This window comes from Aotus nancymaae, unplaced genomic scaffold (genome assembly GCF_030222135.1).
Source record: "Aotus nancymaae isolate 86718 unplaced genomic scaffold, 86718_ANA_hifiasm-v0.15.2.pri h1tg000032l_0, whole genome shotgun sequence".
NCBI lineage: Eukaryota > Metazoa > Chordata > Mammalia > Primates > Aotidae > Aotus > Aotus nancymaae.
Window position 1 is genome coordinate 13,052,071 of NW_026988445.1, and position 27,902 is coordinate 13,079,972.

At 52.2% G+C, this 27,902-nt stretch overlaps 2 protein-coding genes across 11 annotated transcripts in view; both read right to left on the minus strand.

Moving 5' to 3' along the window:
- TMEM63A (transmembrane protein 63A) overlaps nucleotides 1-20,659 on the minus strand; it is a 36,167-nt gene extending 15,508 nt beyond the window's left edge. For 3 of the 9 annotated variants that reach the window (XR_010345091.1, XM_064383565.1, XM_064383564.1), the window contains exons 1-13: nucleotides 19,368-20,004; nucleotides 17,477-17,667; nucleotides 15,676-16,269; nucleotides 12,510-12,589; nucleotides 10,272-10,338; nucleotides 9,371-9,408; nucleotides 6,507-6,649; nucleotides 5,721-5,772; nucleotides 5,188-5,296; nucleotides 4,532-4,602; nucleotides 1,024-1,104; nucleotides 706-829; nucleotides 469-602 (exon numbers count right to left, since the gene is read on the minus strand). Coding sequence is in view for 8 of the 9 variants with exons in the window: in XM_064383565.1 (XP_064239635.1) it covers nucleotides 469-602; nucleotides 706-829; nucleotides 1,024-1,104; nucleotides 4,532-4,602; nucleotides 5,188-5,296; nucleotides 5,721-5,772; nucleotides 6,507-6,649; nucleotides 9,371-9,408; nucleotides 10,272-10,338; nucleotides 12,510-12,589; nucleotides 15,676-16,071 (1,295 nt within the window). In the remaining variant the exon portion in view is untranslated. Of the gene's footprint in view, nucleotides 1-468; nucleotides 603-705; nucleotides 830-1,023; nucleotides 1,105-4,531; nucleotides 4,603-5,187; nucleotides 5,297-5,720; nucleotides 5,773-6,506; nucleotides 6,650-9,370; nucleotides 9,409-10,271; nucleotides 10,339-12,509; nucleotides 12,590-15,675; nucleotides 16,270-17,476; nucleotides 17,668-19,367; nucleotides 20,005-20,572 lie in introns of those variants that run through there. The other 6 variants (XM_012459789.3, XM_012459788.3, XM_012459795.3 and 3 more) reach the window with 6 other exon arrangements.
- A 3,608-nt stretch (nucleotides 20,660-24,267) lies between these two features.
- On the minus strand, nucleotides 24,268-27,551 carry LOC105710777 (left-right determination factor 2). 2 transcript variants are annotated; one of them, XM_064383567.1, is made up of 5 exons: nucleotides 27,222-27,471; nucleotides 25,974-26,022; nucleotides 25,776-25,892; nucleotides 25,381-25,620; nucleotides 24,702-25,065 (listed from the first exon to the last, which is right to left on the minus strand). In XM_064383567.1, exons 1-5 carry the CDS (start codon nucleotides 27,469-27,471, stop codon nucleotides 24,702-24,704), a joined length of 1,020 nt encoding a protein of 339 aa, XP_064239637.1. The 2 variants fall into 2 exon arrangements, with proteins under 2 accessions (XP_064239636.1, XP_064239637.1); XM_064383566.1 differs by having other exon boundaries at nucleotides 24,268-25,065; nucleotides 25,776-26,022; nucleotides 27,222-27,551.
- Nucleotides 27,552-27,902: the final 351 nt, after the last annotated feature.

The window sequence follows — 27,902 nt, forward strand, 5'->3', positions numbered from 1 at the left end:
GCTCCCCACTGCAGTGAGTGCCCCAGCATGCCCCAGGGGTCTTCCCCACAACTTTGCATTTGTGGGAAGCAGGGGAGCCACACACAGAAAGATCTTTGGTCCAGAACAGATGTCTGGAAGGAGGGTGTCTCCGTCTCCCCTGGGGGAAGGCTGGCACACAGAGCCCACAGGATGGGTCCAGGCCAGCAGGGAAGAGCAGGCAGTGAGGCCAGGCTGCATCAGCTCAACGGGGTCAGCCAGAATCACCCACTCTGAGGCTGCTGCCCATATCCCCACCACCTGTCACACAAACATGGGTTGGGCTTGCCAAAGTGAGTGTGGGTGGCTGAGGGAAGAGAAGGAAACACCACAGATAAATCCCAGGGATGGTGGGTGAGCAGTACCATCTCTACCCAAGAGGGACAGCGAGTTATCTGGAGGGAAACACGTAGTTAGCCAAGAAGGGGACTGGGTTGTGCCCACACTCACTAGGTGGCCATGGACTTCTCCAGGAAGGTGACGAAGGCCATTCCCAGGGGCTGGTCCTGGACGTGGAGTTCTTCCTCTGTGATCTTCTCCAGCAGCCTGTCCTTCATCTGCGTGTAGTAAGAGATTGCATCCTCCTGCCAGAAGATACATCCCATTGGGATGACATGGCCCCGTGCAGGTGTCTGGGGCACCCCCATGCCAATGCCTGCGCTCCCAGCCAGGGAGCAGGACCCATACCCACTCACAGCCCTGCACTTCACAGCAGCAGAACTGGCCACAGGGCTTGGGGTTGATGAGGGTCTGCCGGCCTGTCTTCACCTGCAGGTTCCTGTAATAGGTCAGGCTCTTTTCTGTCTTCTTTCTGCAGAAGTGGGAGTGGGGGCATACACTTCAGATTCATAATCCTGTGGCAGGGACCCCCACACCCACAGTTCAACCATCAGCCAGGGGAGAAGGAGGAGTCCAGGGCCACCCTCCTCCCTTCCTCGCTGGGAGATGCGAGGCCAGCAAGGAAGGAGTGGGCGTCTCGCAGGCCCGCCTACCACCCACCCTCACCTCTCCTTGCACAGGTAGATTAGCTTAGCCACATTGTAGCACAGCTGGACGTCCACCACCTCACACGTGGGATACGCGTCCCTGTGGCCAAGGAGAGAAGGAGGCAAAAGACGCCGTTGAAAAGAGAACCCCAAGCAGGAGACAGGCCCATGGATCCAAGGGAAAGGATGGCAGAGTGATCTCGCTGGTGGTTTCTGTGCCAGCAAACATCTCTCTTCTCTTTGTCTTTTATCCTCCAAAAGGGGGAAATTTTGAAATTTAATACAAAGAGGGCTTTTGTTTTATTTTGTTTAGAGACGAGGTCTCTGTCACCCAGGCTGCAGAGCAGTGGTGCAATCATGGCTCACTGCAGCCTCAACTTCTGGGCTCAAGCAATCCTCCCACCTCAGCCTCCCGAGTAGCTGGGACTACAGGTGCATGCCACCAGGCTGATTTTTATTTTTTGTAGAGACAGGGTCTTGCTATGTTGCCCAGGCCAATTTTGAACTCCTGGCCTCAAGTGCTCCTCCTGCTTCAGCTTCCCAAAGTGTTGGGATTATAGGCATGAGTCACTGCACCCAGCCAGCTTTTTTTTAATAGTATGAAGCTAACTGCCTGGAACTGACAAGTTTATACCCACTTGGCTTGCAGTCAGCTGGCACTTCTGGGAAAAAATGAACATATCACTATCCCCTCTAAAGAACCAAAGGAATAGATTTGTTATTTGTGCTAGGTCAGTATCTACCTCGAGCCACCACTGAAATCCTATTCAGGTAGGCTTTTTGAAGGTCACAGACTTTTCAGAGGGTCTAATGAAAGCAAAGGACCCTCAAACCAGAAAATGTCTACACATATATTAACCAGCAAGGCCAGGCGTGGTGGCTCACACCTGTAATTGCAGGAATTTGAGAGGCTGAGGCGGGTGGATCACTTGAGGTCAGGAGTTCTAGACCAGCCTGACCAACATGGTGAAACCCCACCTCTACTAAAAATACAAAAATTAGTGAGGTGTGGTGGTGTCCATCTGTAATCTCAGCTACTCAGAAACTGAGGCATGAGAATTGCTTGAACCTGGGAGGCGGAGGTTGCAGTGAGTGAGCTTACCCCACTGCACTCCAGCCTGGGAAACAGAGTGGACTCTGTCTCAAAAAAAAAAAAAAAAAAAAGCAAAATACATCAATTTATTTAATCCTTATCATAACCTATGAGTTTTGTCCCCATTTTACAGATGAGTAAAATGAGGCCCACAGAGGTAAAGTGGCGTGCACCAAAGATCACACAGCTAGCAAGTGTCTGAGCCAGGAGGTGAAAATAGACAACCCCAGCTGATGGCCACGATGCAACACCCCCTCACCACATGTGCAAAATTATACAAACAATTCCAGAGGATTCAGAACCATGTGAATCCCTACCTACCACCTCCCAGGCACTGTTCTAGGTGCTGGTAACAGGGCCTGGATGTGCTTACATTTTAGTGAGACAGAGAGAGCCCATAGGCATGTCAATCATGAAATTAAACAGGAAGACAGAGCTGGGTGCCGTGGCTCACGCCTGTAATCCCAGCTCTTTGGGAGGCTGAGGTGGGTTGATCACCTGAGGTCAGGAGTTCGAGACCAGCCTGACCAATATGGTGAAACCCCATCTTTAAAAAAAAAATTTTTTTTAATTAAAAAAAAACAGGAGGACAATTTCTGGTCCCAATAAGAGCTGTGAGGAAGAAAACTGCAATTTAAGAATCGCTGTTTGAAAGGCAAATTCATACATCAATCCCCACGACTGCAATAGTGTCACTAAAAGGCCTCCTAAAATAGGGGAAAGCATGAGTCGTGTAATGTTTCTGAGAATGAGGGGACTCTTTTTCTCTTTAAAATTATACATTCAGTGGAATTACTGTTTCCAGGTGTTGCCTAGCAGGCAACTTTGGGGAGTTGCTCCAAGGAAACAGAGAAAAATGATTCTGGTATCGAGTATTTACATATTAGTAAATATTTCTAAACTATTTAGAGTTTCTGAAGAAGTTGTTCAAATTTTAAACATTCAGTTTACGATTCTGTCTAGTAATTTGCTTAGCAAGTGCTTTCTTCATAAATAGTGCAAAGTTAAAGTATAGCCAACTCCTAGTTCATGCAACAAATTAGCGGCTGCTGAATTGATAAGGAATGAAGAGAGGCCACGCGTGGTGTCTCACGCCTGTAATCCCAACACTTTGGGAGGGCAAGGCAGGAGGATCACTTGAGCCCAGCAATTCAAGACCAGCCTGGGCAACATAGCAAGACTCTATCTCCACAAAAATTTTAAAAATTAGCTGGATGTGGTGGCATGTGTCTACAGTCCCAGCTACTTGATAGGCTGAGGCAGGAAGATCCCTTGAGTCCAGGAGGTGAGGCTTCAGTGAGCTATGATCACACTACTGCACTGTAGCCTGGGCAATAGAGCAAAACCCTGCTCTAAAAAAATATGATAATTAAGGCCGGGTGCGGTGGCTCAAGCCTGTAATCCCAGCACTTTGGGAGGCCGAGACGGGTGGATCACGAGGTCAAGAGATCGAGACCGTCCTGGTCAACATGGTGAAACCCCGTCTCTACTACTACAAAAAATTAGCTGGGCATGGTGGCGCGTGCCTGTAATCCCAGCTACTCAGGAGGCTGAGACAGGAGAATTGCCTGAACCCAGGAGGCGGAGGTTGCGGTGAGCCGTGATCGCGCCATTGCACTCCAGCCTGGGTAACGAGCGAAATTCCGCCTCAAAAAAAAAAAAAAAAAAAAAAAAAAAAATAATTAAAAAAAAGGAATGAAGAAAGAATAAAATGTCAGCCCCTGACTGCAGCCTTCAGGTCCTCCAGCAGGGTCCTGGGAGCCTCCCTGGCCTGCGTGCCCCACCCCCACCCCATCACCTTTCCTGATGCTCTGTGCCTTTCCATTCCTGGCTGTACACACAATCTCCTCACAGGAAAGCCTTTTCTCCAGCCTCCATCTGCAGGAATTGGTGGTGCAGATACTCAATGGGGGCTGCCGGAAAGGAGGTTCTACCAGGGAGAGCCTGGACTCGGACACAGTGCTCACTCAACAGACACCTGCTGAGTGGGTGGATGAACCAACGAACACAGAGATGGCCCCGAGGTCCTTCCACCTGTGAGACCCTAGCCCTGTGGGTCTGTGCAAATGCTCAGCTCACGTCTCTCTTATTCTGCAAAGCTGATCTAAGAACCCCAGAGTGAACAATCTTTTTTTCCCTGTATACTCTCAAGACGCTTATTTGCACCTACACCACCCTGGCCTGTGCTCTGGACACTGTGTACAAGGCTGCTTAAAGAGGACAGGCCACCACGGTGCCATCTATTGCACAGCACCTGCAGAACTGGCACACGGGAGCCACTCCATACATGTGTGGCAGGGCCAGGTCCTTCTCAGATCTCACCTGGATACCCAAGGGAGAGACAGAATGTGCTCACCTAAGGTGCCTGCCCCTTGGGGGCTGTGCTGGTCCTACCTGGAGGGGGCTCAGCTCCCCTCCCACCCCACCAGCTTACCGGAAGTGGCTCTCCACAGTCTCCTTCCTGGCATCTCTGGGGAGTCCTGTGATGAACAAGGTCCGCCTCACCTGTCGGGGAAACACAGCAGGGAGAGAAGTCACTGGTGAGCCAGTGTGCGGGTATGCTCAGGTTTCCAACCCACTCCAGCCTCTGCAAAGTAAACAATGGGAAATCAGAAGGCTCCGGTTTTCTCCTTCTGCGGCCTGGGGGAGCCCTGAAGCATGTCATTCACACAGCATCATCTTCCAGGCTATACAAAGAATCCACTTCCAAAGCAACTCTATGAGCTTTCTTTGCATGGCAGGAGACTGAGAAAGAGGGCAAGTGACTCGAATGCATTCACACAGCAGATCGGAGGAGGACCCAGGCCTGGAACCAAGCTATAGAAGCTCCTTTCGCCTGTGAAGCTTTGGGTGGCAAAGAGAAAGGGCTGCTCTCAACCCAAACTTCTTAGCACCAGTAACTGTCTAAATCTTGAAAGAATCCACCGTGAAACTTTTTTTTAAAGATCATGCCAAGTGTGAGTAAGAATAAGCAAGCTGGGCTCCTGAGGCCATCCCAGAGCTCACTGCTGTCAGGGCGTGCCTGCCGCAGAGCCCCGGTTCCCACCTGAGCCCCGCCCAGCATGTGTCCCCAAGCCCCGCCTCACTCACCAGGCTCTCCTCTTTGTACTTAATGGACTGAGTATGGTGTCGCATGAAGCCCACAGTGAGGAGGAGGTAAATGACAGCGAAGATGGTGTGCAGCCAAAGGAGGTCATTGCTGAGGGGGAAACCGCCTGTCATCAGGGCTGGGATCCCAGGGAGGGAGCTGGGGGCACAGAGCTGGGGCCTGGTTACCCTCAATGGGCACTGAGCTGAGGACCAATGGTTTCACTGCAAGAGATGCCTCCCAAGTGTGGCCAATGCCCCTCAGCCCATGGTGAATACTTCAGAGGGGTCCCTGTCCACGTCCCTGTCCTGACAAATGAACTCCAATCCACAGAACTCTCCATGTTTCTTAAATCCCTGGCAAAACAGTGGCTGCCTGTGCCATGTTATGCCCACAGCTCAGCAACACACCAGCTGAAGGGGCCTTCAGACACCTGCCAGCCCTCTTTGGAGTACCTCTGGCTGCCCCGGGCTCCCGACCTGCCTTCTCCTTGGTCTCACCCATCGGCACCTATCCCCACCGGCTCCATACTCACTCAGTCTGCAGATTTGCTATTGTCGTCCTCCCAAAACTGTAAGGGTCTTTGCCTGCAGAGAAGCACAGATACTTAGTTCCAGGGTCACGTGGGGAAGCAGGAGGGAACGTAATCAATCAGCCTTGGTTTGTGGAGCTCGGGGGAGGAGGAGCATGTCCAGACCAGCAGGAAGACAACAAGGGCTGGCTGGTCTTTCCAGAGCTACACCATCAAGGCCTCTGCTTGACACCAACATGCTCCCTGATAACTTCTCAACCTTCCGTTGCGGGGAAAGGCAAAATGTAAATTCATTTTTGAGAAAACTACAAACATCCTACGTTGTTACAAAACCAACGTTGGGAACCACTGAGTATCCTAAGTGGATTCATGTTGGCATTTTGGAAGCTGGATTCTTGCAGTTGCCCTTAGATATAATGCCACACTCTGATTCTGACTAAGTATCACAGATATCTTCTGGGTCCATTAATTGTGACCTCCTAATTTGGGTGAGGGCAGGAAAGTATAAAACTCTCTGATATCCTCTGATTCTGTACATCTTGGAGGGCTTTTTTTCCCTATTTATATAGAACCAGAAATTGGTATCAGGCCCCAGTTTTAGCCTATGTTTGGGGTAGATTATTCTCCAGATCTTTAATAGATGGAAATGTTCAGAGAGTCACTCTGAGACCATCTTACATCTGGATTGGAGCATAATTCCTGGGATTCTGGTCTACCACAGAGAGCCCTTTCCCTAGGACTGCCACTCTGCCCCATTACAACATAGACAAGGGTGAGAAGGGTTATTACCCAGCAAGTCCCCCGAGAGGTTGACAGGCAGGATGACGCACAGGGACAAAAAGCTGACCACCACCAGCAGGAAGATGATGTGCCTCTGGAAGGACAGGTAGTGGATGGCATCCTCCCCACACCACTCCAGGATCTGGTCATCGCTGGCAAAGACACATGTGGAATCTTAATGAGCAGTGGGAACAGGCCAGGCCCTCGGGGCTCTGCATGAAATGTCTTATATCATCCTCACCACAATCTTATGAGATGGTTCAGTTGTTATCCCCATTTTTTTGTTCACATATGAGGAAATAAAGGTACAGGAAATTTGCATAACTTTCAGGATCTCACATGATATAAATTCCAGAGCCCACCATCTTAGGCCCAATACCATCCTCTAGGAAAAGCAACACCAGCATTCCATCTGATGTTGCTAGAAACATCTGTGCCCAAGTAACGTGTGTGGGAAAGGTATGTAAATACAGGTATCTCACAGCCCCGTCCTGCTTCTAAGGAATTACATTCAGAATAAAGTTGGGGCTTGGTGCAGTGGTTCACGCTTGTAATCCCAGCACATTGGGAGGCTGAGGCAGGTGGATCACCTGAGGTCAGGAGTTAGAGACCAGCCTGGCCAAGATGGTGATACGGTCTCTACTAAAAACTAAAAAAATTATTCAAGCATAGTGGTGCACACCTATAATCCCAGCTACTCCAGAGGCTGAGGCAGGAGAATCACATGAACTCGAGAGGTGGAGGTTGCAGTGAGCTGAGATCACAGCACTGCACTCCAGCCTGGGTGACAGAGTGAGACTCCATCTCAAAAAAGGAAAAAAATAAAATAAAAAAAAATAAAGTTGGGAATATGCCCAGGCCCCGGGCCCCCACCTGTCTCCTGTCTCCCCATCAGGTAAGCTGGAAGCAACAGGTGGAGCCAAGAGTCTCAGTCCATCCTACTGCCCAGCCTCCTCCCTCTGTCCCCAGAGAAGGGGAGGTGACCTGCTCCACCCTTTCCCACCCTTGCAGTGCTACACTTGGAGGCTCTGGGGCCACTGAGGACTCAGAAAATGCCAGGTTCACACAAGCCAGACTTCTGTGCTATGAAGGGAGAAGGGGCAGGGCAGTCCGATCTTTCCCACTCCCTGAAGGTGCTGCTTCTAGGCTGGGAAAGCAGCACATTGGGAAGAGCTCAGGGAGGCAAGGGCTGCATCCTAAAAAAGCAGATCTGAAAGATGTCAGCGTGGGCTTTGCAGTCAGACCACAGTGGAATCCAGTGTAGCTGCCTCCACCTGATAGCAGGTCACATGGCTTACCTGCCTCTGACCTCAAGCAAGGAAACTGCCCACTGCCTACTTCATCGGCTTAGCAGGGGCTCAAAAGAGATAAAAAGCATCAAACACCCAGTGCTGTACGTAGTATCAGCAGATGCTCAGAAATATGCCTATTCATATGAGTCCTGATTACTATTTATCTAGAGGGCAAAGCTTTGCAATTAACTACATTGTTCTTGCTTCTCAATAAACTAACTCTCCTCCTGCTTCCTCTTGTTCCACAACAGAGTTGACTGTCTCCCACAGGGCTCTGTCTCCTGCCAGTTCCCTTGGGAACAACTCCTACCAAACCGACCATTTATAACATGCTCTCACATTATTAGTTCCTATGAATTAGGCTGAATTCGTGTTAGCCTCAGCCTCCTTTTACAGTTGGGGAAACTGAGGCCCAGAAAGACGGACTTACTCAATATCCTATAACCACCATATTTCATCAATTTTAAGATGTCCTTTTCATATTTCAACTCCTCTGAAATGAGATGTACCTATTGTTATGGCTGATGGTAGCTTAGCTGGAAACATATTCTTACTGCTATATAAAATAACATGCATCTTACAATGATGACTTCTTAGATTTGATGGAATATGGCACAACGTAAGAGCCAAGACTCACATCAGCCCCCACCTCCTGGCTCCCTCCACCACATCAGAGGTAACTAACAGGCTCTTAATCACCTTTAATCATTTTTTTTCTTTTTGAGACGGAGTTTCGCTCTTGTTGCCCAGGCTAGAGAGCAATGACACAATCTTGGCTTACCGCAACCTCCACCTCCCGGGTTCAAGTGATTCTCCTGCCTCAGCCTCCCAAGTAGCTGGGATTACAGGCATGAGCCACCACGCCTGGCTAATTTTGTATTTTTAGTAGAGACGGGGTTTCTCCATGTTGGTCAGGCTGGTCTCAAACTCCCGACCTCACCGAACTCCTGATCTGCCCACCTCAGCCTCCCAAAGTGATGGGATTACAGGCATGAGCCACCGTGCCCGGCCACCTTTAATCATTTTTTAGATTTCTCTCCATGGGCCTCATTGAAAAAAAAAAACTTGTAACCAAATGAATTGACTGTGTTATATTTCTTCACTTTTCATTAATTCAAAGACATGCAAACCTGCCTAGAAGAGATTAATTGACATGTAATCGGTGTTAAATATTAAGTAGAATAATTAAAGCAAAAAAATAGCTTTAATTATCTTGTGTAGTACTATGAGAGATGAACATGATTTCCACTGAATATGTTGAAATAAATAAAGTTAATCTCTATCTTCAAGAACTCTTGGGATCCACCTCAATTTTGGAAGCCCCAGGCTCTAGCAGGGACTGTGTACCCTCCAGCATGGAGGCTCCAATCCTACAGGCCTCCTCCCCTGCTGCCCCGACCCCACGGGCTGCCTGTCCACCTTGATTCTCAGCCCTCACATACTGCTTTGGACCTGAACTGAAAAGTATCTAAGAGACCCCATCTTAGGATCAAGCATCTTGGCTCTTTCCCCTAGATTGGCCAAATACCCAAAAAAAAACAGCCCAAAGGCCCCCCAACAGCTGCCCCATGGTGTACTCACTGCAGACGGAAGATCGCAGTCAGCCAGGGACAGCATCCCTGGAAACAGAGAGAACAGGGATTAGCTTCCAACATCTGTGCCTTTGGGAGGCAGATGTAACCATTGTCTTTGACATTAAATAACCATTTAATCTCCTGTTGTACAAAATCAGTGATTTTGTCCCATATTCAGCAAGCATGCGCCCAGTACTTCACCAATATACCACATGCCTGGAATTCTTGCTAAAATCTCTTGACAATTTCGTGATCAAATCATGAAACTTAGATCAAAAGCGGGTGAAAGCTCAGGGCAGCTCTGGGGCAAGTGATGTGGGCTGCTGTTTGATTGTTTACAATCACTGACCAGGAGATGGGACAAGAGAGGAAGCAAGCCTAACGGACGGTCCGCTGGAGTGGGAGTCAGGGGAAAGGGTATCTGGAAGTTTCACCATCCTTCACATCTCTTAAACTTAACACCCTTAAAGCTGGGCTATTATCCAGCTAGGAAAGACAAATATTTGTTCAATAATTCATTCAACAATGACTAAGCACCTGTTAGGCATTAGGCACTGGGGAACAGGGCTGGAGAAGGCAGGGCTCCTGCCCACATCTGGCTTATAATCCAGCCGGCAAGTTCATAATTAACTGTCACACAAAGCCATGCGTGTAAGAGAGATAAGTGCTGGGGAAGCGAAAGGGATTCCGTAACCGTTCCGGCCTGCAAGTTCCTCCGGTCTCAGGATCCAGGGTCATCCAGCTGCCATCTCTCTTAGGGTATTTCCCAAGTGCAGGTGCCTTCATTGATGCAGAGAAACACTTTCTCCAGCACTTGTCACTCAAGATCCGCCCTGCTCCCTTCCCAAAACCATGACTGCCAGTTTCCACGCCCTGGTCATGACCACAAGGGTTCCTTAGATACCAACCAGCTCATTTTCAAAGTCTTGTTGCCCTGAGGAGGAAGTCGATGACAATCTCTGAAATCTGGACTCACTAGAGACACAAAAAGAAAAAAATGACAGATAATTCTTAAAAAAAAAAAAAGTCAAAAAGATCATGTCCAGTATTTTGCGGCCTCTTAGAGCTCAGAACTAAAGCTATCAGTCATCAATGGCTTGAACAAAAGATAACTCACTCAGTGAAAGATAGAGACAAGGACAATGACCATTCCCAGGTGTGGTATAAAACTCTATGTTACATGGGACGAACGGCAAGGGGTCAACAGACCACCTGGGTGTCCCACACCCAGAAACCACACCACTGTGACTGGTCCAGCTAAAGTGACTTCAAAGTGTTGCCTATTTTCAATATATTTCCCAATATTATCAAGTAAAACTTGGAACAGTGTATTTTATCAAATCTAAGATACCACTGGTTTTAATTTGCATAATTATTTTATGAACCACTAAAGAAAAAATGCTGCCAAGTAAACTATAATCACCATCAATAACAAGATGCCTCCCAGTTTCAGAGATGAGAAAATGCCAAAACATATGTTTTAGAGTTGACAAATGATGACACTTTATATTGTGGCATTTTCATCAGATCCTTTCTTGTCAGTACTCCCATAAAAACACCCCATGCACTATATGTGACTGCTTTTCTTTTTGAGACAGAGTCTCACTCTGTCGCCCAGGCTGGAGTGCAGTGGCACAATTTTGGCTCACTGCAACCTCCACCTCCCAGGTTCAAGAAATTCTCTGCCTCAGCCTCCCGAGTAGCTAAGATTACAGCTGCCCACCACCACACCTGGCTAATTTTTGCATTTTTAGTAGAGACGGGGTTTAACCATGTTGGCCAGGCTGGTCTTGAACTCCTGACCTGGTGATCCACCTGCCTCAGTCTCCCAAAGTGCTGGATTACAAGGCATGAGCCACCATGCCTGGCTGGGACTGCTTTTCTTTAGTCTCCTATTCCTGGTTCTACTGTCCCCCTTCTAATGACAAAAAAACATGATAAAAGCCTTTGCAGAGATACTGTCTCTTTTGACCTTCACAGTGACCTCATGGGGAAGAGGGTACAGGAGGAGACCAACCCTAATAAGTCTGGGGACTTGACGAAGGTCACACAGCCAGGGATGCAGCAGGGTCCTCTAATCCCCAGGTGGTCTTTTCTACCAGAGTATGTGGCCCCCACTTCCAGCTGAATGTGCCGTAAAGGCATCAGATGTTCCAAAAGGCTCTCCCCAACAGTCCAAGGTCATCACCTCAGGCTTTGGCAAATGCCAGAGCAGAGATCACGGGGAAGAAGAGTGCATTTACAGGTATACCTCCTCTTCCCAGTTCAGAGGACCCTGCCGCACAGGCCACATGTCAGGAGGTGCCCAGGAGTGGAGGGTCTGCCTGAGGGGCCCAGGGGAGGCTCTGGGTAGCAGCTGGGGCCAGTCCCTGAGTTTTCATCACTCACTTCCTATTGCCACATCTGACACAAGATCCTGGGTGCAAACAGCCAGCTGGAGCTGGAACATCTGGTTGTACAGATCCAGAATTCACTGACATGCTTCAGGTGGCATGAAGAGAGAATCCTAGAGCCCCAAGCAGAACTGAAAGGACCTGAGGCCTGGCTGAGGGAGCCCGTGCTTTGTAACAGACTCATCCAAAGCCAGCGCTGACCTGGCAGGAGGGTGGGGCAGCTCCCTGAGGGCTCTGCTGCCCTTCTTGATCCTCACCCAGTCCTGACCCCATGCTAATTAATTTCAAAGATGATCACTTAAAAAGAAAATGGGCATCCTCTTCAGAGGATCATGAAAGCCCTCAGTATCTAAAGCAACCAGTCTGAAGCCAACAAGATTCGTGGTCTTGGCCCAACAGAAGCCTTGAAGGAGCTGAGCATCTGGGCCTAAGGTTTTGTATTTTGTTTTGTTTTGTTTTGTGAGCACAATAAAGGTAGAAGGGCCAACCTCGTGGGTCTGTGGTGAAGAGCAAAGAACAACTATTGGTACAGGCTGGGCAGATACACTCAATGAACACAATCTAATAGCAATGTCATGTGTGGGTCCTGCCCACACAAAGGGCTTCATAAGCCCACAGCCCATTCCAGGGAGACACACACACACACACACACAATACACATATACATACACACACATGCTCATAGGCACACAAGTACATATACACACTCACACATACACACATGCACGCTCATAGCCTAGGTGAAGTCTTTACCTGTCTGCTTCTGACACCAGGGCAATGCGGCCATAGTCCCAGAATCTTCTTCTTATGATGGAAAACACCAAGATTAAGAACTAAAAATAGAAAAGAAACCAAGTAAAAGCATGTTGGATGGCTTCTCATTAGAAGAGACAGAGGTCTCAGGGGCAAAGCCCACCCGCTCACACTCAACAGGGCTAGAAGGAAAACATTCAGGCCCAGAAAGGGCACTGAGCTGCCCAAGGCCACACAGCTCAGTAGCCCGGATGCTTTGCTCACCCCCTTCACCAGCTCCCATCACCTGTGCTCACACCGCCAAGGCTGCCAGCACTGATGCCAAGCTTGCCTGGAGTCTGCCTAGTCATACACGTCATCCCTGTCCCTTGCTCTCAAGGCAGCAGTGACACCACAAGGCCCCAGTCTCAGGCCTTGATCTGCCTTCAGTGGCCCCTAAACAGGAAGGTAAGGTCTAGCCTCACAGCAGCCCCAGACACCAGGGTCCTTTTTCACTTTACAAAAATTTCTTTCTTTTTTTTTTTTTTTGAGATGGAGTCTCACTCTTTTGCCCAGGCTAGAGTGCAGTGGCACTATCTCAGTCACTGCAACCTCCACCTCCCAGGTTCAAGCAATTCTCCTGCCTCAGCCTCCTGAGTAGCTGGACCTACAGGTGCCCACCACCATGCCCAGTTAATTTTAGTATTTTTAGTAGAGACGGGCTTTCACCACGTTGGCCAGGCTGGTCTCGAACTCCTGACCTCAGGTGATCCACCCGCCTCAGCCTCCCAAAGTGCTAGGATTACAGGCATGAGCCACCACGCCTGGCCAGAAAATTTCATTTTTAATTACAGAACCAAGGTAGCAGAGCCTCCGCAGGCTGAGCCAGAAATGGTCAGAGTTTTCCTGAGTTTGGTTCCCCTGACAGCAGGCCCTGCAGACCCCCGGCACAGAGCACACAGGCAGCGAGGCCCCACAAAGACCTGTGTTCTAGCTGGCTCAGCCTCGGTAAGCTGGGACACCTCAGCAGGCTTGTGTCCAATGGCAATCCCAGGGTTGGACTAAGCTGGTTAGCTCCAGACATCTACACACTCTAGACTGTCCTCACTCCCCACAGTCCACCTTGGCAGGGTCCCTGTCATGTTTCTGCCTCTCTTCCCTCCCTAGACAGGGTCTCTCACTTTGAGGTTCGGGGAGGTAGAGAAATACATCTTAGTAAGCACACCCCTACCTGCTCTGGTCAGAAACAGGGGTTTTGAAGGTGGGCTTTGTTTTCCTAAAGGAAATCCAGAAGACCTGAACCCCAGGGGCACTGAGTTCTCATGGGATTTTCTCCAGGGGAATCAGGAAGTTGGTGACATATTTTCAAAGACAGGTGAGTCACGTTGTAGGAAAACCACGAAACCTGCTCGGCAGGTGCCTGCCCTCCCTGTCCACGGTGGCTGCTGCCCGCCCTCCCTGTCCACGGCAGCTGCTGCCCTGGCCTGTGCGGTGCAGATGTTTCCCACACACCCATGCTCTCCAAGGCCCTCCGGCTCTTATGTATACCCCGCCACCTCCAAAACTTCCTGCAAAAAAATCCACCCCTGGCCAGGCACGGTGGCTCACTGCTGTAATCCCAGCACTTTGGGAGGCCAAGGCTGGTGAATCGCTTGAGCCCAGGAGTTTGAGACCAGCCTGGGCAACATGGTGAAACCCCATCTCTATCAAAAATACAAAAATTAGCCAGACATGGTGGCATGTGCTTATAGTCCCAGCTGTGCAAGAGCCTGAGGTGGGAGGATTGCTGAGCCCAGGACGAGGAGGTTGCAGTGAACAGTGATTGTGCCACTGTACTTCAGCCTGGGAGACAGAGTGAGATGCTGTCTCAAAAAAAAAAAAAAAAATTCCCCTTCACCAGCACACTCCAGTAGAGAGTGACTCTCTTCTCAACCAACACTGTTGCAACAATGCCCACCCAACCCACCCAGTGCCCCTGCCCAGGCCCCCTTCTGTACTCCTCACCTTGGCCAAACTTTCCCCACCCTGAAGACCCAGGGCCACCCTCCTCTAATCCCACCGACTCTGAAATCCACCCCCACACCCCTGCCCACTCCTCCCTGCTACCCTAAGCCACCCTCCCCACATTCCCCACCCAAGCCTAGTCTCCAGCTCCAAGCAGTCCAAGGGTGTCTACTCCATCACAGCCACCTGCCCCCTTCTCTCAGATGGTCTCTGCTACATGTCAGGAGACAGTATCAACAGGCACTGGCCAGCCCATGGCATTTGTGAAAAGAGGGGCACTTTAACCCCAATAAATCTCAGCCAGTCAACATTCAGTCTGCATAAGGAAGAATAATGACATATTTCAAATTGGAGGCATCTTTGTGAACAAGGAGATCTACGTTAAAGAAAGACTATACCTGCTGAGGGTATGCTCTGAGAATCAGCTTCTGATTCTTTTTTTTTTTTTTGAGACAGTCTTGTTCTGTTGCCCAGGTTGGAGTGCAGTGGCACAATCTCGGCTAACTGCAGCCTCCGCCTCCCGGGTTCAAGTGATTCTCCTGCCTCAGCCTCCTGAGTAGCTGGGACTACAGGTGCATGCCACCACGCCAGGCTAATTTTTGTACCTTTAGTAGAGACAGGGTTTCACCATGTTGGCCAGACTGGTCTTAAACTCCTGACCTCATGATCCACCTGCCTCAGCCTCCCAAAGTGCTGGGATTACAGGTGTGAATCACCGTGCCTGGCATTCTAATTCTTTAAAAACCCCAGGGATGCCAGAAGGGAACAAGAGGTAACACTTGGGAATTGCAGCTGCTTAATTCTAATCCATATTCTCCATTCACATCTCTCAACTCAACCCCATGAGATGACCCTTCCCAAGGTCCTTAAAGACAGGACAGGCTGAGAGCTCTGCAATCACGGTAATACTTACAGGCATGGCTATGTGAGTATTTTACACACATGGCCTTATCTAATCACCAAAATTCTCTGAGTTAGGAATTATGATCTCCATTTTCCAGAGCAAAAAGGGGAGGTGCACACAAGCTATGTAACATGCCCAAGTCACAGAGCTGGTAAGCAGCAGAGGTGGGCTTTAAACGTAGTTATGTCTGACTTCTTATCTAAGTTTCCCAGAAGGCCCTGGGTGGGGGATTTATACAAATTACTGAGGCTGGGGGACATGATTCATGAGGGCTCTCACCAGGAAGCAGCTGACGTCTATGAGCAGGACAGTGGGGATGCCACCAAAGGTGACCCCCTGGAGCACGGTGCTGTTTTTGGCTGAGTTGTAGCAGTAGGAGTCATTGGGCTGGTCCCCGAGGCCCAGTCGCTCACGGATGGTCACCGCCTTGGACTGCCACAGCTCCAGGAATGGGGAGTCTGTCATCGCGTCTGTCTTCCCTGGAGCACAGGACAACAGAACAAGGCAGATGTTCAGGGCTTGAATCTCTTGCAGTTTCCCACCAGTGCTGGCAGGGCCAAAGGTGGGCGTTTCCCCAGGGACTGGTGGGGCATGGGGAGCCAGCAGCAAGGAGTCCGGGAGAGCAAGACATTGGACCTCTGCGTGCCTGGCATTGTCCACAGAGAATGGCTCCATTGTGGGAGAGTCCCGGGGAATCAGATGGTCAGGGTGAATGGCTCACCCAGGACACAGCAGGCAGATCCCCAGAGGGGGTGACATGGAGAAAGAGAGAAACAGAAGTTACTGCAGCTGCTGGCTTAAGAGGTCCTGAAGTTCCTCTAGCCTCAAGGATTCGTGATGGGAAAATCACTCTTGCAGAAGCCACTGGCAGATCTGGAGTACAGGCAAGGGAGAGGGAGAAAGGACACAAAGGCAGGAAGAGGAAAACACAAGGATAAAAAAACAGGGAAGAAGGAAACATCCAAGTATTCACAATGGTCCATCCACAAGAGCCGCAGACACCTCACTCCCACTAATCACAGAATGCCAGAGCTGGAACCCCAGACATGGGCCCATCTGCTATACTTGGAAATTAAGGCTCAGAGGTTTAATAATCTGCCCCAAGGTTAAGGAGCTGGTCAGGACAGAATTGAATCCCAAACCCAGTGTCCTGACTCTTAGAGGCCAGTTCCTCTTCTTACTTTGCCTCAGAGGAGAAAGCAAAGGGGGTCATCCAGGGTACGGAGCGGGAGGGAGTCGGGAGTCTCAGGGCCTCCTCAGGGACCTCTGGGTTCCCCCCAGCTCCACCCTTTCACACACACATACACCTCCTGGGTACCACCAGTCTAACTGCAAGGCCCAGCATTTCCAGAGCAAACACTGCTCCAGGCTGCGTTGCAGACCTTCCTTCCCGAGGCTCCTGGCACCCCTGGTGAAGCTAATGGAAATCTCCGGTGTCTGTCCCCTGACACCAGAGGCCCGGGAGTTAGTGTCCAAGTTCTGGCCAGCTTCTCGTACTGTGGGTGAAGGGCCAGAAGACATGTTCAGCCTGGCCTTGTTTAAGCTCCCACCTGCCCAAATCTGGTGAAACTAGAATTCCCAGGAGATTTCTGCTAAGTCTGGTCCTTCTAGCTGTTACGGGGACAAAGATCTTGAGGACAAGAAGAAAAGATACAGAGAACCCAAACAGATGTTTGGATACCTGGTAGTGCTGGTGGGGTGTGTGCTGGGAAAGCCCTGGGCCTTCAGTGCTGGGGACAATCACACACGGACACCTACACACGCACACACAGACACACACGACCGGAAGTACAGGAAAGGTGAACGATCGGAAGGCCCAAGGTAATGGGAGCATCCCTCAGAATGCTAAGTCACTTTCTCGACCTTCTAAGAGACTTGGCAATGGCTGGAGGCAGTGGGGGTTGTGATGCCAGAGTCACGGAGCTGCTGGCTCTGAACAGAGTCACAAAAGTGGCCTCTGGAACACAGTTGTTCTTGGCTTCCCTTTACACCCCACCCAGTGGCACTACCCAATGGAACACCCCAGCCCAACACTTCCAGGCCAACACCTACCCCTCCTCCTTCCTGTCCCCACACTTACCAGACGCCAGGGGAAGGAAGGACTGCCGAAGGGCCCGTTGGAGAGGTCCTCAGTGGGAGCTGTCTCTGGTAAAGGCAAAAGCAGCCCTGGCCACCTTCCAAGCTGCCAAGGGCCAGGCCTCAGTCCCAATACTCATTTCCTGCCGGGCTTTCCTGAGCAGCGGGTCCTGGGGTATCAGCCTGTACACTTTCCTGAAGGATCACAGACACCTAGCATCACATGGTAGCCACCCCTTTCCAGTTAGGGATCTGGATGGAAACCCTCCAGCACACGTCCCTGCACACATGCTGCCCATACGGAGCTTTAGGTTCTGCCCAGTGGGCTCCCTCCTGCCTGATCTCTCCCCAAACTCCCAGAACGGGTTCTCCATCGTCAGTGTTCCTCTGTGCAATCGGACCCCTTCCTCAGCCCGCACCACCTGCGGCCCCAGCCTCTCTCCTCTTCGCCAATGGTCAAGGACCTGCTGGGGCTAATGGAGCAGCCCTCTCCCACAGGAGCCCTGGAGGCTGTGGGCTCCTGGTAGGACCCCAAGCAAAGGACTTCACGTGGGCCCTGAGGGCTAGTGCTGCTGGGGAGGTTCCCCAAGGTTTCCCAAGAGTTAGAATTAGGAAAAAGGAACACAGCAGCATGAACAAGGAAGGCTTGAAAAGTGAAGTGGAAAGAAAAAACATCCCCATAAAATGCTCACAGAGGGAGCATTGTCCCTGGAAAGGGGAGGGTGCTGGGGAGGTGCTAGGAGTGGCACACCCTCGCCAGAGCTGCAGAGGAGAGAGGCCTCCTTGGAGGGAAATACCTGCGGCTCCTCGTCCCCCTCCAGCCCCAGTCATGCCTCTAAGTAACTTTCCTCTTGCCAAATCGGCTCTCCAGGGTGGTTTGATAAAGTTTAATAACAACTCAGGGAGGTAGCTGGCAAATACTATCAGCCTGGGATGGAGGTAAGGCCAGTTGGCCAGTCCTGTCTGCCCTCTCCAATGAGCACCCAGGTTAGGGCACAGCTCTGGGGATCCACAGTCTCTCTCAGACCTTTCAGCTCAGTCCCAGCCTGTCCCTGCCCATTAGACACCTAAAGTCCAGATCCCGCTGAAACAGCTCCATCCCTCTGGCTCTCAGCAGGACAGCTCCTCTGCATCTTCACAAACAGGCATGCCCTGCGCAGGCAGCTGGGAACACAGCCACCATGGGACAGCGCTGCCAAGCTGAGGAGAAGGCAGGGGGAGGGGAACACCCAGCTGGCAGGATGTGGAGGAGGCCAAACCAGTAACCAGACACTGTGGTTGCAGTGGCACCACCTGGCTGAGAACCCCTGGCAATATTCAGTCATCCTAGATGTGTGTGAATGCCCAGCACTTATCTGTGCCCTCCAGAAATTCTCCATTCAGCCCATATTCCTAGCCAATATGCCGAGGGTAGGAAAGCCAAGAATTACTGCTGAGACCCAAGAGCCAGAGCGGGCAGCAGGTGACCTCACTCTTCCAACCCAAAGTTCAGCCCAGGTGCACCCAAGCGTCTGATTGTGGAAGCGGGACAGAGCTAAATCTAACAGCTGGTCTGAATTTGCCAAAGTCAACCACTAGTGCTAACCCACTACCAGTCTCCACCAGGCAAGGACTGGCCTGGTGGCCAACGTGACGAGCTCTAGAAATGCCAGCAGAATGTTGCAGGAAGTAGGTGGATATTGTTGGTTCTTGCAAGAAGGCCCTGTACAAATTCAGGGTAATTTTATCATCACCAAATCTTTCAATCCTGTGATGATGAGAGCAAAACTACAAGCAGCTCCAGGCCTTCGCCTCAGGAGCTAACTCTGGTCTTTCAGATGCACATTGCAAAGTAAAGTACAAACTTCTCCTTACGGCCACACCAAACAGACCCAATAACCTGGACAACTGTTTACCTCTATCCTGGAGCACAAAGGGAATGACACAGCCACTGGCTGAAAGGAGAGGCAGTGTGGCTCAGGGATTATGCGAGCAGGCTCTGGCGTTAAGGTCTCAGTAGCACGCAGTTCAAACAAGCCGCCTAACCATTCTGTGCCTTGGCTTCCTTCTCCAGGAAATGCAAGTGGTGACTTTCTCTCATGGGGCTGTTGGGAGGCACACACCCAAAATAAGACCCGTAAAGCACTTAGCCAGGCCCTAGCAAGCAACTAGGAGCTGTCTGCCTTTATTTTAAGTCAGCCCTCCAGCTAATGGGAAACACAAGGGCAAGACCCACCTGGCGTCTTCTCTGTTAGATCCCAGTGAACCGCCAGGAGAGACCTTTGCCCCCACACTAAACAAAGGAGTGGGGCGTGTGAAGGAAAAGGAGCCTTGGCTTCCCTTCATATCCCCTTGAAGGCACAGCAGACTTGAGGATAACCTGACAGGTGTCAGGGGAGGGTCAGTGGGTCCACCACTCTGTCCACCTCTGTCCTTGAGGGCACCACCTGCCTGGGGCTGAATGACTGAGGCCCGGCCTCAGGTACCGAGTCTTATCAGGTGCTGGAACCTCTGCGGATTTGGTTTCTTAGCAGAGCTCGCCTCACTCTTCCCGCCCCCGCCCTTCTCTCCAGTCCCCCAGTCCCGGAGTCCCCAAGTCTCCAGCCTCCCTCCTCAGGACTCTGCCAAGGTTGCAGGAAGTGGTCATCCAGGAACAGCCCGAAGGTGGCCTCTGCCTTCCCAGGGTCAGGAGACTCGGACGCCCGGCCCTTTCCCAGCGTGGCCCCGCACAGGGTCCGAGGAGTTCATGGCTGCGCTCCTAGTTAGGTGGGAGGTCGGACTCCGCTGACAAATCCCAAAGAGAGGGGTGGGGAAGGAGTCACCAGCCCTTAAAGCGAAAAGCTGGAGCCTCAGATGAGGGAAGGCCTGAAAAGCCGCCAGGAAGTCCCGAGGAGCGCGGGGCTGGAATGGGGGCGCGAGGTCCCCTGCCCTGACCCTCTCCTCCCACCCAATCCCGCGTGGTCACCCCCTGCTTGGGGTCGGGGGGTTTGGGGTCTGCTAAGGCTAGGAGCCGTTCCGGAACCAGACACTTGGCGCGCACCCCGGAGTGGACCCGGCCCCGCGCCTCCCGGGAAAGGCGGAGGACGACAGTCCCCCTCCTCACACCCCCTGTCCCCTGTACCTGCGGCGGCGGCGTGTCTGGCGGGTCCTGGCCGGGCGGGTCGTGTTCCGACCACTTAAAAGTTACGAAGTGAAACTCTGGCGCCTCCTGCACATGCGCAGAGCTGCGTCCAACGCTTGCCCAATTTGGAGCTTTCGCCCGCGCCGGCGCGAGCCTGGACGCCGCCGACTGCGCCTGCCGCGGTGGTCCTCGCTGTCCTCGGCCCCGGCCTGGCCCCCTGGTCGCCGCTCAGCCCCACAGCTGCTCCCGGAGGTCTGCAAGCCCCGGCCCGGCCAGCTCACGTCCAGGGGCCCAGAAGGGATCCGCCGGGGCGCACCCTCTTTCTTATCCCGGCGCGAGCCCACTCTGAACGCCTCCGGGAGACCCGGGCCAAGCACAGGGTAGTCATGGCGCAGGGAGAGCATCTGCAAATGTTGGTCCCTGTAGTACTTTGAATTTTCCCGAGGAGCTCTCAGGCCCGCCCTGGGGAAGTCGGGGTGGCGGGATGGCAGCATGGAGAGCTCAGCCGGACTTAGCCCGCACCTCGGTTCGGGGCAGTCGGGGACCGCGCGGAGCACCCTGCAAGAGGCCGCGGCTCCTCTGCCGCTGTAGAAGGCCGGACTGTGAATGATCGGAGGGTCTCCGTTCGGGCAAAAATGGGGGTCGCAGCATTTCCAACGCTCCCTAGGGCCAAGCCCGCTACTGCCCGAGCCAGGGCCGCCAAGGGCACCGACTCCAGCCCAGCTCTGAGAGCGCGGAGAGCCTTCCCGGCCCAGGGCCAGGTGTTTCCAGGGAGCCGGTGGCCTCTGCAACTGGACAGCAAGCACGCGAGGGCAGGGCCGGCCCGCCGCGCAAGGTGCTGCTGTGCGCTGCGCAGGAAGCGAGGCGGGGTTCCGGGAGGACCGCGCGCCCTGGGCATCAGGGAGCAGACTGCCCCCTCTGCAGGTCCCGGTTTCCCTCTCTGTAAAATCAGCGATTGGACCAAAGCTTCCTCCCTGGTTCTTTCCAGCACCAAACCTCTCTGAACTCTGAGCAGTTCTCACCCCGCATGCACAGCTTTGCAGGTTCTCCGACCTCTCTTTCTTTTCTGAGCTTTCATCTTTTTCTGTAACGATGTAAAAATATCCTCCTTACCTCCCTGTCCCTGATTCTAGCGCCAGTCTCTGGCTGTCCAGGGGTGGGGTGGGGAGAGTCTCTTCCTGCCTCTCTCAGTTCTTTTCTGTCCCATCTGGCTTCCTCCTTCTCTCCCGAAACCTCTAGCCACTAGTTATTTCCCAGTTTTTCCTCTGTGCCCCCCACCTCAGTATCATCTCTGCCCTTGTCCCTGTGTAGCTGCGCCTGGCCATCTCCCTTCCCTGCTCTCTTATCTCCTGCCAAGGACCCCACATCTGACCTTCTGCAGGGTCCTGGGTGTGGCCCCTGGACTCCCCGTTGGCTCCTCAGACTGGCCCTGTCCAATCTTCTTTCCACTCCCCACTCCCGCACTTGCCTGTCCTCCTCCCTTCCCTGCCTCAATGAATGGTGCCCCCACCTATCTGATCTGTGCCATGGGTCCAGGCAAGTGCAAGTTTCCAGCCTTGGTAATTAGAATGCTGGAACCACTGACAAAGATTTCAGAGAGAAAAAGGATTTCTAAATTTGTTCTTGAGTAGGTTAAGGTTATTTCAAAATCAAGAAAAGATCTTGATGGATCAGAATGTGAGTTGAGATAGCCACAGCCTTTGTTATGTCAGTTGTGTGAAGTGCTTGTTAAATCACTATTTTACTTTTTTTCTTTTTTGAGACAGAGTCTCCGTTGCCCAGGCTGGAGTGCAGTGGCATGATCTTGGCTCACTACAGCCTTCACCTCCTGGGTTCAAACGATCCTCCCACCTCAGCCTCCCAAGTAGCTGGGATCATAGGAGTATGCCACCATGCCCAGCTATTTTTTTTGTATTTTAGTAGAGACGAGGTTTCATCATGTTGGCCAGGCTGGTCTTCAACTCCTGACCACAAGTGACCCACTGACCTCAGCCTCCCAAAGTGCTGGGATTAAAGGCATAAGCCACCTCACCCGGCCAAAAATGACTACTTTCTTAAATCCCCAGTAAAAGTATGAAAGTCAGGATTGTTTCTATTTAAAAGAGAAGAAAATTAAGCTTTAGATAATCTGGAATTTACAGCTAATAAGAGCTATGCAGACTGGCAAAGAAGCCAAGATGTCCATGTCTCAGGCTGAGACCCTGCGTCAAGTTTACAGCTTAAAAGCCCCTATAATCTTGGCATTCTAACATGTTATATCCCAACATTATGGACATTTGCTCCTTCTGTCTGCTCAGAATCTAAGGGAGTGACTCACATTCTTGGACATCTTGGCTTCTTTGCTAGTCTGCACAGCTCTTTTTTTTTTTTTTTTTTTTTTTTTTTGAGACGGAGTTTCGCTCTTGATACCCAGGCTGGAGCGCAATGGCGCGATCTCGGCTCACCGCAATCTCCGCCTCCTGTGTTCAGGCAATTCTCCTGCCTCAGCCTCCTGAGTAGCTGGGATTACAGGCACGCGCCACCGTGCCCAGCTAATTTTTTGTATTAGTAGAGACGGGGTTTCACCATGGTGACCAGGATGGTCTCGATCTCTTGACCTCGTGATCCACCCGCCTCGGCCTCCCAAAGTGCTGGGATTACAGGCTTGAGCCACCGCGCCCGGCCTGCACAGCTCTTATAGCTAGCTATACATTCCAGATACTTCAAAGCTTCATTTTCTTCTCTATTAAGTATAGATGATTGTTTTGATCACATTTTATTTTGATGCAAGTAGAATTGAAATAAAGCCCAGTCGCTATGCCCAGGAAAGTCAAAGTGTCAAGAGCAAAAAGATTTTTATATCAATTCTGAGAGGACAGACACCACAGATACTAGAATCGGAATGCATTTTATTTTTTATTTTATTTTTGAGACAGAATCTCGCTCTGTTACCCAGGCTGGAGTGGAGTGGTGCAATCCTGGCTTACTGCAACCTCTGCCTCCTGGGTTCAAGCAATTTTCATTCCTCGGCCTCCCAAGTAGCTGGAATTACAGGCACGCACCACCACACACAGCTAATTTTTGTATTTTTAGTAGAAACGGGGTCTTGCCATGTTGGCAGATTGATCTTGAACTCCTGGCCTCAAGTAATCTGCACACCTCAGTCTCCCAGAGTGCTGGGATTACAGGCATGAGCCATTGCATTGGCCCTGAGAGCATTTTAATCCTAGTTTCCTGTATTACTTAATCAAGATCTTTACCAACTCTTGGCCAACTCAGGCTCTTTCCTTAGTTTTATAATCAGGTTGACCTGATTGTAAAACTTCCTTAGTTTTACAATCAGGTCAACCTGTAGAACTTTTGGTTCCTTCCTCAATTTGCAGAACTTTGATTAAAATAGAAAATTACAGCTAGGCATGGTGGCTCACACCTGTAATCCCAGCACTTTGGGAGGCTGAGGCTGGCGGATGACTTGATGTCAGAAGTTCCAGACCAGCCTAGGCAACATGGCAAAACCCCATCTCTACTAAAAATACAAAAAATTAGCCTGGCATGTTGGTGCACACCTGAATCCCAGTTACTCAAGATGCTGAGGCAGGAGAATCACTTGGACCCGGGAGACAGGCTGCAGTGAGCCGAGATTGTGCCACTGCATTTCAGCCTGGGTGACAGAGTAAGACTGTCTCAAAAGTAAATAAAATAAAATAGAAAATTACAGAATAAAATGTGTTTTATTCATGTTTTGCAAAGTCTTTATTATCTGGATTGGGGATGCACAACCCGTACTTAACCCCAGGTCTTAGACCCAGAGTGGTGGTGAAGGAGTTTAGCTGTGATCCAGTGACAGGACAAGAAAACAATGACACATTAGGGTTTCTGCCATTAGGTTACAGTATCTTCACACATGTAAGTGCTTAGAATATAGTGCAGTGAATAATATGAACAGAGAAAACTGAGCAAGTGCTCCCCAGTGGCCAAGGATTCTCATTCCTGCGAAGCAAAAACTAGGTGAGGTAACTTGTCAGAGGAAGCAAATTCAGGGCTCACTACAGATAACAGAGATTTGTCCATCAGCTGTTCAGTCATCACCAGCTCTCCTGGTGCCCTAGAACACTTCAGAAACACATACAGGTCAAGTTCCTCCAGGGGCCTATGGCTGGAGCCTCCTTGGCACGAGCGCCCCATCCGAGGCACAGCTGCACTTCTGCACCCTCATGTTGGGAAGGCTGACCACCTGGGGCCTGGTCCTGCCTCCCTCCTTGATTCTGAGAATCATGGGCAGTGAGGCAGTCTCTGAGGCGATGCACTGTCGCGGCCCCAGAACCGGCCACTTGAAGGCCAGGGCCTCTGGGGGCTGCTGGCAGGTGCCCACACACTCATAAGCCAGGAAGCCCGGGGGCTCCAGCACCCAGTTCTCGGCCCACTTCATCCCCTGCAGGTCAATGTACATCTCCTGGCGGCAGCAGCGGGTGCCCTCAGTCACTGGTGCTTCAGGGTCACAGTCACCCTGAGCTCTGTGGGGGCAAGGACAGGCAGGGTCAGAGGTCAGCTGGGAAGGCTGCGGTCACAGGGCATCTGGGAGGGGGATTTATGATCCGTCTCTTAAGTTCAAAAAGCTGAATATTTGCTATATAGGATGGAAAGCTAGAAATAACTTGAAAATTAATAACTAATATTTACTGAGGACCTCCTAAGAGTCAGAGAAAGAATTTTATACATTGTCTCATTCATTCCCACAGCACTCTGAAAAGCTGTCCATTTCAGAATAAATTGAATTGCCTCTCTCTGCCTCTTTATTCAGGCTCACCAGTTTGATCCTCAGCACCTACCCGTAGTCCCTGAGGTCCAGGGTGTGCAGCTCCAGCTGGGGCTCCCCACGCCCGGGCGGCGTCCCCTGAGAGGCGAAGCGGACCAGCTTGTGGGCTTCGGACGCCCCCGGGCCCAGGTGCTCCCTCTGCACCGACACCTGCAGCAGCAGCGGCTGCCGGGGCCGGCTCAGCTGCTGCCAGAAGTTCACGGCCTCGGTCACGTCGAAGGCCTTCCAGCCGCTCTCGTGGACGGACACCAGCCTGAGGACACGACACACACGACACGGAGACCCAGCGCTGCGTGAGGGCGGGGACTGGAACGGGCCGAGGACCCCGCGCCGCCCCCCCGCGTCCCCGCCCCCAAGCCGGGCCGAGCAGCCCCCTCGCCCCGCCCTGCGCGCCCGCGCGACCCCCACCTGGAGTCGATGAGGGAGGTGCGGTTGGAGCCGTCGTCGCGGACGCTCAGCCACTCGACGGTGACCCGGGCCCGGTCGCTGCGCGGGGACAGCCGCCCGTGCCTGTGCAGCGCGGCCCTCGGGACCGGCTCCTGGAAGAGCCGCAGCACGGCCTGCACCAGCTCGCGGTTGGGCGGCAGCCGCTGCTCCATGCTGAACACCAGCAGGTGCGTGCTGGCCTCGGACGCCAGGAACCTGCCGGCCACCTCTGCGGACAAGAGCAGGGTCAGCGGGGTCAGCGGGGCCTCCCCGGACTCCAGGGGAGCTCTGAGGTTGCAGCGCCCAGGATTTCTCCAGTAACCACAGGGAGAATTTCGGGGCTGAGAAACTGGTGGGCCAGGAAAGACAAAGCGCTCCCCACATACACCCCAATACAAAAAATGCAGTGAAGCCCTGTCCTACAGCGGTCACATGGAGTTGGGGCTTGTTTACTAGCCGCCGCCATCCTCAGTCGGTAGGGGCAGTTTGGAGACCCTGCACAAAGAGCTGGGGCTTCAAGTGGACAGAAACACAGACTTCCCTAGGGGCAGGACTAGAAGGGGAGGGGGAGGGGGAATGGAAAGTGGGAGGCAGAGAACCCGAGTAGAAGTCTGTGATCACCAGCTGAGCTGTGCTTTTCTGAAGGGGCAGAGGAAGAGGCCTGAATGTGCTCTCATTTCCCTCTCTGGTGACAGAGCTCATGCCCAGTGTAATGTCCCCAAATGAAGGAACAGGAGCCAGGTGCCTATAAACTACTTCTGTGGAGATACTGAGCCCTGAGGTCAGTGGCGGCGACCCATGCAACCCCCTCCTCAGAGGTACCAGTGTGTCATTAACACCCGAGGCTCCAGGCTGGCAGCGTGGTCACCTGCCTGTTCAGGACCAGCATCCTCCTGTCCCCAGACACGCAGCTTGCCTGCAGCACAGGATGGTTGTGGGTCTAGCTCTGGGCACTGAGGAGGTGACTCCCAGCCCCAGGGATGTGAAAGGCTGCAGCTGCACCCCTGACTGCCAGGTATGACCCAGGTATTCTACCTAAGTGCGGTATTTTTCAGTTACCCAAACATGTTTCTATTTACAATGACTCATTTTGATGTTCACAATGCTGGAAGATGGGCAATACATAGTTATACCCCAGTTCCACAGGAGCGAATGGTTGTGACATGATTTTAAAGCAATATGCTCCAAGTGGAGCTCAGCCCAGAGTGGCAGTCTGAGAACAGCCCGGGAGTCCTGCCTGCGTGGTTGCACACTGAGGCCCAGCCATCCTTATAGGCCTGGTGCCTCCTCACTGCCCCTTAGACGTAGCCCCCACCCCACCTCCCACAGACCTCTGCAAGGCCAGGAGACCTGTGACACCACCGGAGTGGGCAGAGCTGGCCCAATCCCCACCATGGGACCAGGGACAGCAGGGAGGGAGGGCCTCACCTTGGAAACGCTGGCTGAACCTCTTCCCTCGGGAGCGGTCCCTGTGGCTGCGCTGCAGCAGGGCCACGTACTGGGCCCTCACGTGGGCAGGGATGGCCAGCTCCTCCATGTCGGCCCTGTCCAGGACGGGCACCTCGCTGAGCTGCAGCTGCCTCAGCAGGCTGTCCAGGAGCTGCTCCCCGGTCAGGGCCGCCCCGGGGCCAGCCAGGGGCAGCACCCAGAGTGCCCAGCAGAGCCACAGGGGACGCATGGCACTGCGTGGAAGGAGTGGTGGGCAGAGTGGGACTGTCACCTAAGGAGGTTGCAGGAGGGTCTCAGGCAGCTGGGTGTGCTGAGAGCCAGGCCTGGGCAGCTACCTTTATAGCCTGGGGTGGAGGGAGGAGGGACAGGGGAGGGACGGGGGAGGGAAAAAGGGAGGGAGGTCACACCTCTGGGACCTCCTGGGAGCTCACAGCCAGACAGGTCCCTTAGCTGGGAGGAGGGGGCTGTCTAGATAAGGCAAGTCTGTCTGGGCTATGAACAGCTGGCTATGGCTGTCTGTACAATGGTCATGAACCCCCAATGTGGGTTGCGGCCTGACCAGTTAAATTTAAAAGCTCATCTCCTAGAGTAGAGGTAGGGCTCTCATTCTCTGCAAGAGGCTCCGTTTCCCCAGTTGCTGATAAGTGGACCTAGAGTCCT

What these genes read in the sequence shown, in the direction of transcription:
- LOC105710777 (XM_064383566.1), bottom strand. Translation starts at nt 27,471, where the DNA reads ATGCGTCCCCTGTGGCTCTGCTGGGCACTCTGGGTGCTGCCCCTGGCT. An exon ending in GTTCAGCCAGCGTTTCCAAG is followed by an intron (nt 26,023 to 27,221) that starts GTGAGGCCCTCC and finishes TCTTGTCCGCAG; the next exon opens with AGGTGGCCGGCAGGTTCCTG. An exon ending in CTGGACCTCAGGGACTACGG is followed by an intron (nt 25,066 to 25,380) that starts GTAGGTGCTGAG and finishes TTGCCCCCACAG; the next exon opens with AGCTCAGGGTGACTGTGACC.